The 14,981-nt window shown below is 38.1% G+C and overlaps 1 protein-coding gene across 1 annotated transcript; it reads right to left on the bottom strand.

Annotated features, from left to right (window-relative positions):
- Positions 1 to 3,863: 3,863 nt before the first annotated feature.
- Positions 3,864 to 11,409, bottom strand: LOC121885910 (serine/threonine-protein phosphatase 6 catalytic subunit-like). Its single transcript, XM_042395738.1, has 7 exons — positions 11,210 to 11,409; positions 8,586 to 8,681; positions 8,130 to 8,195; positions 7,191 to 7,332; positions 6,999 to 7,078; positions 5,354 to 5,563; positions 3,864 to 4,667 (listed from the first exon to the last, which is right to left on the bottom strand). Exons 1-7 carry the CDS (start codon positions 11,282 to 11,284, stop codon positions 4,419 to 4,421), a joined length of 918 nt encoding a protein of 305 aa, XP_042251672.1. The 5' UTR covers positions 11,285 to 11,409; the 3' UTR covers positions 3,864 to 4,418.
- Between the last annotated feature and the right edge of the window lie 3,572 nt (positions 11,410 to 14,981).

The raw sequence follows: 14,981 nt of genomic DNA, 5'->3' as shown, positions 1-14,981 counted from the left end.
GTCTCTATGAGTGAAGTGTTTAGAGACCGACCTGTGAGTCAACCTGCACACAGGCATTTACACAAAACGTCAAACCAGTCCAGTATTTTTTATGTCTGAAAACATGTCTAGAGGGGATCTGTCAGTGTTTAGTAGAACCATAGACTATCCCTATCCAACTACTGTATTTTTAACTTAAGTTAAAACATTAAGTTATTTACATCATTGATATTATTTACTTTTGAAGTAGTTACATCTTTTATGCTGGTAATGAAATAGCTGCACTTATCCCTAACTCATTACTGCAGTTGAGGTGCCTTTGAGCAAGGCTATTTGAGTGTAAAGCACAGTGTTTCTGAGGACGAGACTCTTTCACCTCAGTGAAACTATCCTGGTTTAAAAAAAGGTCCCATGATGCATAGCATTAAGCTTCTGCCTGGTGCATTTAGCTTTGCAACCATGGACTCACTAAATGTTGAGTCATATGTGAACTTTTAGAATGTAAAGATGTGATGGTGAAGTCCGTGAAAAGTAAGAGCTTGGGAATTAAAGGTCAGATCAAATCATTTGTCTCTCATGAGACAAAAATGAACCTGAAATTGACAAAATGACTGTAAAGGGGCAACATGTCTATTACTAGGACACTGGAAAGTAGCTAAAGCTTAAGCAGTCAGTGCCCAGTAGACTAAAATGTAGCTTGGAACATTTTTTTCTAGACTAATATTTAGAAAAAGATGATGTGTGTGTCTAGATTTCTTTCATGGCTAAGAATCCCCTGTATATGGGATTGTTTACTCTCTCATTTTATGTCATTGTTAACTGGGCCCCCTCTTTAATGCATGTTTTTTTTATTGTTTATTTTCTACACCATGTCTTGAAATGTCAACTTCCGTTGTGACCCTGAAATGATGTTAAGATCCACTTGTTGCCATGTGCCAAGCCTTTTCTTTAGAAGCAAAAGGTAAAATCTCTAAAATAAAGATAAGAGCAGCAAAGCAGTGACAAAGTTATGTAATAGGACTAAGTAATGTACTGCAGGTGTGCGGTCTACAGTGCCAAAGGTCAGGTCAAAAGACACAGATATTCAATACAACTACAGTATGAGTCAAAAGTTTGGACACACAAACTCATTCAAGGGTTTTTCTTTATTTTTACTATTTCCTACATTGTAGAACAATACTGAAGACATCAAAACTATGAAATAACATATATGGAATCATGTAGTAAACAACAAAGTGTTTCACATTTTAGATCCCTCAAATTAGCCCCTGTTTGCCTTGATGACAGCTTTGTACACTCTTGGCAATATCTCAACCAGCTTCATGAGGTTGTTACCTGGAATGGTTTTCAATTAACAGGTGTGCCTTGTCAAAAGTTAAGTGGTAGAATTTCTTGCCTTCTTAATGCGTTACAGACCATCAGTTGTGTTGTGCTGAGGTAGTTTTGGTATACAGCAAATAGCCCTATTCCACTACTATAGTAATCCATATTATGGCAAGAACTGTCAAGCTAAGTAAAGACAAATGACAGTCCATCATTACTTTACGACATGAAGGTCAGGCAATCCAGAAAAGCTCAAGAACTTTGAAATTTCTTTAGGTACAGCAACAAAAACCATCAAACACCGTGATGAAACTGGCTCTCATGAGGACCATCCCAGGAAAGGAAGACCAAGGGTTACTTCTGCTGAAGAAGTTAAGTTTATTAGAGTTACCAGCATCATAAATCGCCAATTAACGGCACCTCAGATTAGAGCTGACATCAATGCTTCCCAAAGTTCAAGTAGCAGACGCATCTCAACATCAACTGTTCAGGGGACACTATGCGAATCAGGCCTTTGTGGCCGAATTGCTGCAGATCAACTGAGGGAGACGAATAAGAAGAGAATTGTTTGGGCCAAGAAACACAAGGAATGGACGTTAGACCAGTGGAAATTTGTGCTTTGGTCTAACGAGTCCAGATGTGAGATTTTTGGTTCCAGCTGCCGTGTCTTTGTGAGATGCAGAATAGGTGAACAGATGGTATCTGCATGTGTGGATCCCACCATAAAGAATGGAGGAGGAGGTGTGACACTGTTGGAGATTAATTTAGAATTCAAGGCACACTTAACCAGCATGGCTACCACTACATACTACCTGACCTAAACCCAACTGAGATGGTTTGGGATGAATTGGACCGCAGAGTGAAGGAAAAGCAGCCAACAAATGCTCATCATGTGGCTACTTTGAGGAATCTAAAATATGAAATACATTTTGGTTTAACACTATTGTGTTTACTACATTATTCCATGTGTTATTTCAGTTTTGATGTCTTCAGTATGCTCTACAATGTAGAAAATACTGAAAATAAAGAAAAGCCCTTGAATGAGCAGATGTGTCCAAACTTTTATTGTGTATATGTGTACACAAAGTGGACCACTTGCAATTATCTCAAGGGATTCTGCTTTAAATCTACTGAGGTAACTCTTAGGTATTCCAGCCTCTCACCTCATGTTGACAGTCACCTGCTTATCCTGAATTCCACTTTAAGCAGTCCCTGAACACCCACTTGTTGATATTTAGTTCAGTTCAAAACATGAAGCATGGATCTTTCTGACATGTCCTGTTCATTGTAACCATGTTATCCCACATTTTACATTGGTTGTGACAACATTTTAAAAAAAAATTTAGTTCACAGACTTAATGAATGTTTTATTCAAATTACAAAACAGGGGAACAATGTCAAATAGCAATGTTCGCTGCTTCATACACAACTACTGAGCTGAGCTAATCAAGAAAATGCACTTTCACCGTGTGATTTGTTTTCTTTAAAATGTAACTCATATTGCTTTTGAAAGCCTATTACATACATGTAGGTACACAGAACTGTTTCAGTCAACAAGTCATCAATCTATCAAATTAGTCAGAGACAGTGAAAAGAAACTGCAAAATTCATTGCTAGTTTAAGACACTTGTGGATGTTTGTCATAACAAAAAATACCTTATGTGTGCTTCCATATTAGCTTTTTTGCATTGGCTCCCTGTATAATCCAGAATTGAATTTAAAATACTTCTCCTCACCAACAAAGCCCTTAATGGTCAGGCACCATCATATTTTAAAGAGCTCATAGTACTCTATTACCCCACTACAACACTACACTCCCAGGCTGGAGACTTACTTGTGGTTCCTAGAGTCTCCAAAAGTAGAATGGGAGGCAGAACCTTCAGCTATCAGGCTCCTGTCCTGTGGAACCATCTTCCAGTTTGGGTTCAGGAGACAGACACCTTCTCTACGTCTAAGAGCAGTCGTAAAACTTTCCTGTTTTGATAAAGCTTATAGTTAGGGCTGGCCCAGGCTTGCCTTAGACCAACTAGTTATGCTGCTATAGGCCTAGACTGCCGGGAGACTTGCCATGATGCATTGAGCTCCTCTCTCCTCCACTCCCTCTCCATTTGTACTCATTCACGTCCCATTAATGCATGTTACTAACTCGGCATCTTCTCTCTCTGTAGAATCTGTGATTGCAAGCCACCCACTTCTACAATTATTATTATTAGTCTTATTATTATTACTATACATATCTATGTAGAACTTGCATCGTGATATGCTCCCTCCCTCCTTCTCTCTCAACCCAACTGGTCAAGGCAGATGGCCACCGACCTAGAGCTCAGTTCTGCTCGAAGTTTCTTCACGTTAAAGGGGGCTTTTCCATGCCACTGTCACCAAGTGCTGCTCATGGGGTAACGTTGGGTCTGTACAGAGTACCGTCTACACCTGCTCTATATGAAAAGTGCCCTGAGATAACTTCTGTTATGATTTGGTGCCATATAAATAAAATTGACTTGACTTGAGCTGACAGGATACAGAGCTTTTTTAAAACAATAAATTAAAAAAAAGAGACTGAGTTGAAATGAAACCAGCATTTAAGACAGGACACTGTATGGTGGGCTCAGCAGCTAACAGTCTTTATACAATGGGTCTGAGGTGTAACTTACAGCTCAATTTACTTCCTAATTCAACAAGTTTATTTTCACACTGAGAAGAAGCAAACTAGTCTCTCAAAAGGCAACAAGACCAAACTGGTATACTGATACTTAAAGGAAAAAAATGATATATCACTTTATTTGAACATGTATTATTGGCAGTCAGCACCCAGTTTAAATGTTTAATGTGCTTCAGTAATGCCTGACATCAAAATTTAACATTTTCCTTATTTAAAATATGAAGAAATTCATGAAGAAATAACTATAATTTTCTCATCGAGGGTAGAGGAGGATTTCTTTTTGTTATGACAGAACAAAGTGAGTGTGGTGCAAACATACAGTAGCTTTGGAAGAAACCCTATTCAAGATACTGTAGACCTGAAAGGGATGTTACTCTTGTGACTTTCTCAAAATATGTTGCATATAAATAAGTTTGACAAGGTGGAGAGGAAAGAGAGAGAGAGCTGGCTCTTGTCATTAGAGGAAGTAGGGAGTGGTTGTTCGGGGAGGTATGACGCGCTCGGAGTCGGGGACGGCGCGGAACAGCTTGGGCTCTCGTCTGTTCACGTCCTTGAAGACCATGATGGACGCGATGTTCCCGCAGCGGTAGCAGTAGTTGGGCGCTGACCACACGGTCACCAGCTTCTCGTCAAACATGAACTTGTAGCCTTCGTGAACCAGCTGATGTGCACGGCAGATGAGCTTTAGGTTGTTGATGTGAACAAACTAAAACAAAAAGGAGGTGTGAGCATTAATTTCATACAACTGAAGTTTCCAGTCAGTTTCAAATGTTGAGGATACAGCTTACTTCTAGAGCTGCAATGATTTGTTGATCAATCACTTGGTCGACAGAAAATTAATCTGCAACTATTTTGACAATAGAATAATCCTTTCATTCATTTTTAAGCAAAAATGCCAAATAACTGCTGGTTTTAACTCCTCAAATGTGATTATCTAATGCTATCTTTGTCATACATGACTGTAAAGTGAATATCATTGGCTGTTGGTTGGACAAATCAACATTTTTCACTATTTTCTGACATTTTATGCACAAAATGATTAAAAGATTGATCATGAAAATCATCTGCAGATTAATCAATAATGAAAATAATTGGTAGTTGCAGCCCTATAATCATTTAAGTAATTATTTAAGCAATAATCCATTGGTTCCAGCTTCCCAAAAGGAGATTATTTTCTGGCCGTCATACTCTTCTGTGATGATAAACTGAATATCTTTGAGTTTTGACTGTTGGTCGGACAAAACAAGACATGTTGAAAAGTTACTATGAGCTCTGCGTACTTGTGATGCAATTTTTTCACAATTTTCAGATATTTTAGATGAAGCACAAATAATTGATTAATCGAAAACATAATCAATTGATTCACTGATAATGAAAATAAACGTTACTTACCTCATTGGTAACCTTGGAGCCAAACAGCCAGCCTGCACCTCGAGGACTGATAGCCCAGGTGTCCACGTCCTCTGGATCTGACCACACCAGATCACAGAAGGCCCCCTTGTGGGGAATCTCTTGGTTGCGTTCGATAGTGCGGATTTGGTCCAAAGTCTTGATGTCGGGTGAAAGACCACCGTGAACACACAGGACCTGCTCATCTATCAACTGGAAATTCAAAAATAAAAAGATGGCATTAGAAAATCAGGTAGTTCTGAAAATATCTCAGCAATATATGACCTGAGTCTAAATGCTCAGCGACAACAACAATTATACAAATTGTACTTAAAATAAGGATATCAGATGATACACTGGGGAAACTTAATGATTCTGTTGATATCAGCTCATGTGAAGGTGCATACTGCATTACTGCATACTGTACATTACTTGGGGAGATCAGTGACATGGCAGCATGGCAGAGGCTCCCCCCTGTAAATAACAACTGCTCAGATTACAGTATCTACTACTCAGTGAGTGTGGGACTACAGCCCTGTTATTAGCTGACTAACTATCAGGCATTGTTTCATCACTTTAAATCTAACGCAGATTCTCACCTGAATGAGTTCTGCTACTAATGTTGCCACCATGATGAACTGCGCTGTGTCTGTGGGGCTCTTTTTGGTCATGCTAGCAGCCTGGCTAAATGAACGACCATGTTGGTTGGTCATTCACCACTTTGGTCCAGACTGAAATGTCTCACCAAATATTGAATGGATTGCAATCAAATATTGTACACACATTCCTTGTCTACAGAGGATGATTCCTACTGACTTTGGTGATTCCCTGACCAGCACCACCATGAGGTTGACCATGAAATTTGGTTGAGTCATTTATGTCCCCATAGGATGAATTTGAAAAACTTTGTTCCCCCGACCTTTCATTTAGCGCCATCATCAGGTCAGGATTTGTTTGTCCAAATCGTCCTAGTTTGGTTTATGACCAAATACCTGCAAAACTAATGACATTCCCATCAGCTGTATTTTGTATTTAGTGTTAATTAGCAAATGTTAGCATGTTAAGATACTACACTAAGATGGTAAAAAAAATAATACCTGCTAAACAGACTAGCGTTGTAACTGTGAGCATGCTAAAATGCAGATGTTAGCATTTAGCTCAAAGCACAGCTGAAACCCCTTTTTCTAACAAATGTAGATGATACTGAAAATGTCTAAAGATAAATAACTAGATACAACTAGGGGTAAGTAGGAAAATGTGTTTTTATTGATTAAAAAGGACAGGTTCACAATTTTTCAAGTGTGTCTTAAAATAGCAGTCAGGTGTCCGTATGAACACTGAAAGAGGTTTTCCTCTCTGTAATCATTCCTCCTCTTCATAAAGATCTCATTCAAATGTGCTTTCATTTTTAAAAAATGGATGTGAAGCTTATATGAGGCTTCAGCAGTCTGAGTTCAATTCAAGAGTCTTCAATACAGAGTGAAGACCTCTGAATTATTGCTTTAGGGGAGAATTTATCCACGTTTACTTACGATTAAAGATTCACACTATGTGACAATTAAAAAAGGCCCAACAGCCAAATGTTATCATGTTACCAATGTGAACCATAAATAAAAAAAAGAACATAAAGAACCATAAATGCACTTACAGCTGCCACAGTTAGCATGTCAAACACTTTTGTGCAATACCGCCAGGCATTTGCGTTTCCATATTTTGTTTGGCACTCGTCTAAAAATAAGCAGAACATACATGGCGATGTGGTTGGATGAGCTTGTGAAATATGAAAGCTGAACAAATTTGCATACATAAAATAGTAGACGGAGAATCACGTGTCACCTACCGTAAAAGCCGTACACTTGTGTTATTTGCCTGCTCTCGTGGTTTCCTCGTAGGAGCGTGATACGATCCGGCCACTTCGCTTTTAAAGCTAGCAGATGTGTAAATGTCTCCAAGCTATAATATCCTCGGTCTACAAAATCTCCCTAAGAGAAGGAAAAGACCATCAGAGACCGCCAAGATCCTCCCTAAATCCATTCAAAACACATCTCTTCAGGACTCTGATTTAGCATCACTCTCCTGTAACACTTTCAGACTTGAGATGGACAGTATTTAAAAAAAAAAAAAAAAAAAAGATCCAAATCAGTGCAGCGGAACCAGAGATATCGTTTTGTTTTTATTCTGAGCAATCTTCATCCTTGTCAAAACCACCTATCACCATCATTACCCACAATGCACCTCGACTTGATTCACTCGACTGTGCAGATTCTGGTATGTTAACGCTTGTAGCCCCTAACGTAGCCAGGAGCAGCAAGCTAGAGCAGAGATGGTAACCTCAGTCCACGCTTACTCAAGTGACATCACTTGAGGCAATTCATCAGATTTCAAACAGTTCCCTCCGGAAACACAAAAGTCTTTACACTACTTTTTTACACATATGCAGTAGTGCTCCCCAACACGTGGAAACATGCTTATATGTAAAATTGGACTGAAACAGAGACAGATTCAGTGCGGTGTTGGCGTTTTGACAACAAAACTGGAATTCACAGGTTAACTCAGGAAACAATGCTATGTATGTTTTAGGGTTAGAGTTAACATCAAAATAACATTGCAATATATAATATATATATACATTTGTTGCAAGACGATCATCATAATATCTGTGTAAATGATATCTCTAAAATGTCATTATTCAAAAGGAAAGACAGAGTTCAGATGTTTTTTTTCAACATGGAGGTTGACTAACTGAAAATAAGGCATGATTGACAGAAAACTAACTTACCATGAAAATGTAATTTGTGTCTGGAACTTGGCCTCCAGTTCTGAAGAGCTCGCAAAGATCATAAAACTAGAAAGAAAATGAAAGAAAGCTCATTTATTCTTGAATTCATGACTATGATTGTTCATAACAACCACAGTATTAGACATGTAAGAAAGATAAACAAACTCATTTTGCGTTTTACATGGACTGTGTTTTAGATGATAGAAGGTTTAGAAGAGCTGAATATAATTGCAAGTATCTGATATCTGCTTAGGCTGTTTTTTTACAGGTATAATGCACATTAATTACAATCATTGTAAATGTGCCAGTGTTAGCCACAAGACTCATTTTCAACTGTTGATCAGATGCTAGATTAGCCATTGAAAAGAGCAATAAAGCAAATAATGTGCAAAATCAAATCAGAATTTTTTTTTTCCAAGTGAGTAATTTAGATAGACGGTTAGAGGACATGCTTACCTGACCATGGATATCTCCACAAACAGTAACTGGAGTAGAGACTGGCTGAACATTGGATTCTTCCAGCAGTAAATCACAAACATAATCACATAATCTCTGGGAAAAAAAAAAAAAAAACATGACAAAGGTCACTCTTCACGGTCTTACATTACAGAATCACGCTGACTGATCAGCTGTTGTACTCCATGGTTTCAAATTAATGATAGCTTTTCAATATTTAACTACTGTTGTTTAACTCAGACATGGACACTGCTGGATGCACAGGTAGGAGCTACAGAGGTTTAAAAACTCCAGATGATCAGCGAGATTCATTCTATATCAGGGCTGAAATGCTCATTTATTCTTCATTATCGATTTATCTGACAAGTAGTTTCTCAATTCATCGGTTTATCTATAAAAATGTCAAAACCCAAAGCAACGTCACAAAATTCCTTTTTATCTCATCATCAATCAAAAATCAAAAGACATTCAGTTTACTATCATATATGGCAAAGAAAAGCAGGAAATGCTCATAACTGAGACACTGTATTCAGAAAATGTTTATGTCTATATTAAAGCTAACACCATTACTCATTGACTTTGGAAACATCATGCATCTATTGAACTTTAAAACTGTTTAACAGTGGATTTCATTTAACTTTAAATATAATTAAATTGAAAAACATAAAAGAAATAAATGTAAAATTGAGATAAATAAAATAAATACACACACACACAATAAATAAAAATAAATTAGACCAAAATCAATTAGAATAAATGTAAAATTGAGATAAATAAAATAAATACACACACACACACACACACACAAACACACACACACACACACACACACACACACACACACACACAATAATAAATAAAAATAAATTAGACCAAAATCAATTAGAATATGTTGGAGTGCATTGCAACAACCTACTGACAACTGCTAATGTTTGCTAACATTAAATTAAAGTTCAGCTTCCTGACTCATTTTAGAGAGGGCGAGAGAAAGAGGGAGAGAGACAGCGGTGGTCGAGCAAGCCAGAGAGTGAATAAAGAAAGGGAGCACTGCTGGCGAGAGCAAAGCCTGAGTCAGATAAATAAAATGTTATTTTCTGATTGTTTCATGGCAACAAAGAGAAACGTCCTCCCCTCATCTTAAACTGGTCCTAAATCAATACTACAGCACTTCCTTGTATGTATTGTTAATGAGGCGACACACAAGACAAAACTAGAGCATCATTGCAAAACAGAATACAGCACAATAATAGTTTTATCTCAATTATCTTGTTTGTTTTCATAATCGTTGGACGTATTAACTCAGAAAAACTTGCCCACCTGAAGTCAAAGTGCTACAAAGATCATTTATAGTTCTTAACAGGAAGTCTCAATACCAGTGGGGGTCTCACAGTGGGTCAGGAGATAAACAAAGTATGTAGATAAACAAATTAATTTACACCTGTTGCAGAAATATGAAGCCAACAAACTGCACTATAGTGTGACAGATAAAATGCACAGGAAAGTAATAGAGAAAGTCCAAATATAACTGCAAACTGCTGGATGAGATGCTCACAGACATGGCCAGGTTGGAGAGGAGGATGAAATGACAGATATAATTCTAAGGCTTGTTTGTCAGATTCTGGGTTCAACACACGTATTGTTGCTCTCATAAACAAGTGTTTTCATGCTAGTTATCCTTTAACTCATTGGTTCCGAACATTTTTGGCCTGTGACCCCTTAAAATAAAGCAAAGTCTTCACATGTTGCATTGTATACCAGTTAAGTTACTGACGATTGACTTGATTCACTGGTTAATCATTCTGTCCATAAAATGTCAGAAAATGCTGAAAATATCGTTTACGTTCAAGTTCCCCACAGTCCAAAGTTGCATCTTCAAATGTCTGGTTTGATCTTACAGTCCAAAACCCAAAGATATTCAGTTTATCATCATGTTCCACAAAGAAAAGCAATAAATCACCACAGTTGAGAAGTTGAAACCATCTTTTTGCCCCCCATTTTTGCTTTAATATGACTAAAACAATTATTCATTTACCAAATAGAAATCCAAAAGAAGAAAAGCAAAAATCAGAAGAAAGCTTAAAAAAACCCCAACAATTTTTATGTTTCCAAAATGTTTTTTTCCCCACTGTACTATATCCTGGCCTATAATCTCGCGACCCCTTTGATTAATCGAGCGGCCCCTGCTGGGGGTCCCGACCTCAAAGGTTGGGAAGCACTGCTTTAAATGATATTTGAGCGACACACATTTGAAGTTTATAATACTCTTTGTGACTCTGGTGAGAAACGATGTACTGATTTAAACTGCCGATGAAACTAGCTGATACCTGTTCGGTTTGCGCTGCCGTGTCTCGTTGGGAACATTTACCTGCTAACGCTAGCTCGTAGCATAGAGTAACTTTCATGTCCACACTAACATCTTCTCGTTTCGTTTCTTTCGTTAACTTAGCCGATGATCGCCATGATCTGTGACGCTGGTAAAATGTAAAAAAGAAACAACAATCCTTGCTACATACGAGTAACGTTAATAAATAAGTTACTAGCCACGCTTGTTGAACAAACTTAACCTAGTATCACAACGTTAGCTTCCACTGATATTAACGCACCTTCCAGTTACTTTAACTCACCTTTAGATCATTTTCCGGCAGATATTTGCAGTGTCTTGCTATTTCAACGTACTTATCCAGGTCTAAAGGCGCCATTATCAAGACGCTAAAACCAGAAAAATGCTAAGGTAGTTAGCCAGCTAGCAAGTTCCTCTTCTTCCTCTTTACCGCTCCTTCACAGTCAACCTTCGTTTCCGGTATCGAGTCAAGCACATCCTGTAAGGACCTTCAAAATAAAAATCTTGACTGACAAGACGGTCTTCCGGTAATGACGAACACAAAATGAAATCCAGCAAGCTCTTCAAAATGAATGTTTCACGTCTGTTACTTTAGACGCCCATTTCGGAAAATGTTCTAAAAATGCCAGTAACAGTTTGTACACCTTTATTTCGAAGGTAACATTAACGTGAAATAATCGGAAGGTAACGTGACCTAACGTCGTCCCCTGCTGGTGCAAACACGCTGTTACAACTGTATGTTTTGTTTTCTCAGTTATGCGTTATGTAGTTGCGTCATTTTTACGGCGTTTTTACACCTGGTCGTGCATTTAATTTTGTATCGTGCACGTGTATTTAAATGACATTGATAGAAATGTGGCGTCCATAACAGGTAGTCGTTAAAACAGAAGACATATGTTCCAGAGACACTGGAACAACTAAACCGACAAGACAACATGTACTTGGTTTTCCTCTTGTAGAACAAATACTTGAGTAACTCAATGACACAAAAAGGTCTCTGTTACAAAGGGCTTTCAGGACTGTATTATTAATTTAACAGCAGGGTTTTGGATTTTAAAGATCTTTGGACACACGTGAGGTCCATATAAATCCTCTGTATTAAGTATTCAGTCCCCATCATAAGTAAAACTTAACTAACTATAGTTGTGGACAAAATATTAGAAACATTTCAACATAATATAATCCAATTTAAACCCTGCACTACCTGCAGTGAACACTTGATATTATAAACTTAGTTAAGAAAAGATTTTATAGTCTGGCTAATATATTGGACAGATTTTACAGGTGTTAAACTGGTGTCTGTTATCTTTGTAATGTATTAGCAGTAGTTTTATTTGCATATACAATGGTACAGTTATGTTTTTAATAAATTGGAGACATCTGTGTTATTTTAATGGTATTTACCCCGAAGTATTTTACAAGCCTTTGTAATAAATGCATTTGAAATTAACCAGTTTGACAATTAATGAGATAAATATTAAGTAAGAGCTCATAACCCAAGTAACATTTGTTCTGTATTTTGTAATAAAAAGGTAATAAATGTGATTCCCTGCAAGTGTTCAAAATGAATTCTGTATGTGTGAATTTGTGAAGCTCAGATGTAGCTCGTGCCAACTGAACCCATCATCAAACCTCAGCACCACCCAGTTATTAGCCAGTGCTCTCACTTCGTCTGAGGAGTTTCCAAACTCAGACATCCAACTATTAGCATATGAAGCAATGACTGACGGCTCTGTTACCATGAATCAAAGCCAACATGAATCTGCATCTAGCAATCAATCCTTCCCACTCCTGTCAATCTTAACATCTTACATGAAGAACCTGCACAGTATTGCCTCCCAGACAGTTGCAGCAGCTGTTCTGACTGTACAACCCCTGCAAACATAAAGCTAGACAGAGAGACAACCAGACATGCCCAAGACAGATGAGCAACTTGTTCTACAAAGCCGTACCACAACTACTACCTCGACGGGAGACAGAGAATCAATTGTTCCACACATGAGCTGTGGTTTAATAACCTGTACGGCAAAGGTGAGCAGCAGGGGTTTGATGGTGGGAGTCATCTGTGGAATTCTTCTTCAAGTTTTGAGTTGAAGAAAACGGAGACGCCTATCTGACAGCAGCTGTGTTTGGATGAAAAGAAACTCAATCACCTTCTTCAAAACAACTCCAATCCAAACTGTGATGAACCGAGATGAGAGATTCAACAGCCCAACAACATCCTGCTGCTAAACATTCGGTATAATCTTAAACAGAACTCATTTCAGTTTCATTTTTCGAGCCAGCTACATTGGAAAGTAATCAAAGGAACATTAGAAAATGACTTTATACTTTTTTTTTTTTAGTTTTCCAAAACAGATGTCCACCTTCTGCAGTTTATCGGACTGCAAAGTCACTATTATACTTTTCACTCTGTTTTACTCGTAAATCATTGAGAATAAAGAGCACACCTGAACTCCTACACAAAAAGGCTTTTATGCAGCTGGTTACTAGTAAATGTCAAATGGCAATTTTACTACGATAAATAATTTGTCCTGTACATTAAGGATAACGTCACTGTAAATACCTATAATTGCTTGTAACTGATATACTGTCGTCAGTTTTAATGCATGTTTCAGCAGCATTCACATCCAGACACAATTACACCCACAGTCTGTTATCCAGCGTGGGTGATGAAAGACTGCCAGGCCTTATAAAATGTATGAGTGCATCCCCTCAAAGTGACACCAACTTCCTCTAATTGCAAAAAAAACATTAGATCCCTTAACCAATGAGTGTCGGTGGGCGGTGTTTCATGTTTCCACTTTAGACGCCTCGGTCTTCTCACAATCAGAACGCAAACATAAAAGCAGAATCTAACCCTGACCCAGTGATGGAAGGGGAGAAAAATATGTAATCTGTTTGTGCTGAAAGGGGCATTGCTATGAATCCATTCTTTTCTAAACTGTAGCCAGATTTAAGGGATTGGTTGTTTTTATTTGACTAGAATTCCACAGGCGAGGGGCTCATGAGGGAGAGCAGGTAGTAGAGATATTTTACAAAACAAGGCTTAAATTTTCAACCTGGAGGAAATGAGAAAGATTTCTTTTAACACTGTTTAAATTATACAACTGCAACACCAGATGAACAACAGAAAACCACAATAAAAACAACTGGAAATACTGTGGAATAAAAACTATGAAAGCTTTGTCCAAACATGATGTTTTATTGGAGAAAATTAGAGGGTAAAGTGTTGGGAAAATGGGGTGGAGTGAGTGGATGGGTGCAACTTGAAGCATGAGACCTGGGAGATTTCGACATACCCACAATAAACTGTACCAGCTCATTTGAAGAAGTGGACTGGTTTGAAGTACTGGAGGACTTTTTTTTTTTTACAGAGAAGAGCTTTTCTTTGGTGTCTGTTTAATCTATTCCATATTGTAGTCCAGATCAATAATGCTGTCCATCATACCCCTGCTCACTTTACAAACGTTCTCCTTCTCCTACAGGGTCTGCTGCATGTCATTTACAACCTTTAAAAAACAGGACTTAACCTCTTGGAGAGTTTCTCAAACTTTATTGACTTTGCAGACCCTCCTCTGCAGAATCTGTCTTGACAAAAAGGCTCAGAACCTTGATCTTTGTCTCTCTCTCTAATAAAACCACAGCATAGGGAGCCTTTCTGTTTGGAGCATTTACTAAAACTTCAGTTCAGTGAGTAAGGCATCCTTTCCCTTGCGTAGGGCTCTAGCTTTGTGGCCTGCTCTGCTTTCTTCCGCTGATGATTTAATGTATATGTTGAGCTCAGGCAGAGATATGAAGGTCTCCTGTGTCTGTTGGCAAAAGGCCTCCAGTTCATCAGAGGTCTTGACCTCACCTGTGGTTCATGTTCAGGTGTTCTCTGAAGGGTGTGGTAGCATGGAGGGCAATCTGTTCTTAGTCAAGCTCAAGGTTTCCTTTCATATTAACTACAAGTAACATCACCTCTTTGGGGTGTTTTAGCCTCTTTAAGCTCATTGTTTTGGATTCACTGCTGTGGTTCTCCCACAGCGATTATCAACTACTTTTCTATCTGG

The sequence above is a fragment of the Thunnus maccoyii genome, chromosome 19 (genome assembly GCF_910596095.1).
Source record: "Thunnus maccoyii chromosome 19, fThuMac1.1, whole genome shotgun sequence".
NCBI lineage: Eukaryota > Metazoa > Chordata > Actinopteri > Scombriformes > Scombridae > Thunnus > Thunnus maccoyii.
Note: the sequence above shows the minus strand (reverse complement) of the source record. Positions and strands in the feature narration are given on the sequence as shown.

Excerpts from the sequence above, each read along its gene's own strand:
- LOC121885910 (XM_042395738.1), bottom strand. The coding sequence starts at position 11,284 with ATGGCGCCTTTAGACCTGGATAAGTACGTTGAAATAGCAAGACACTGC. Across the intron at positions 8,682-11,209 it reads TGCCGGAAAATGATCTAAAG|AGATTATGTGATTATGTTTG; the intron begins GTGAGTTAAAGT and ends TTTTTTTCCCAG. Across the intron at positions 7,333-8,129 it reads ACACAAATTACATTTTCATG|GGAGATTTTGTAGACCGAGG; the intron begins GTAAGTTAGTTT and ends TCCTTCTCTTAG.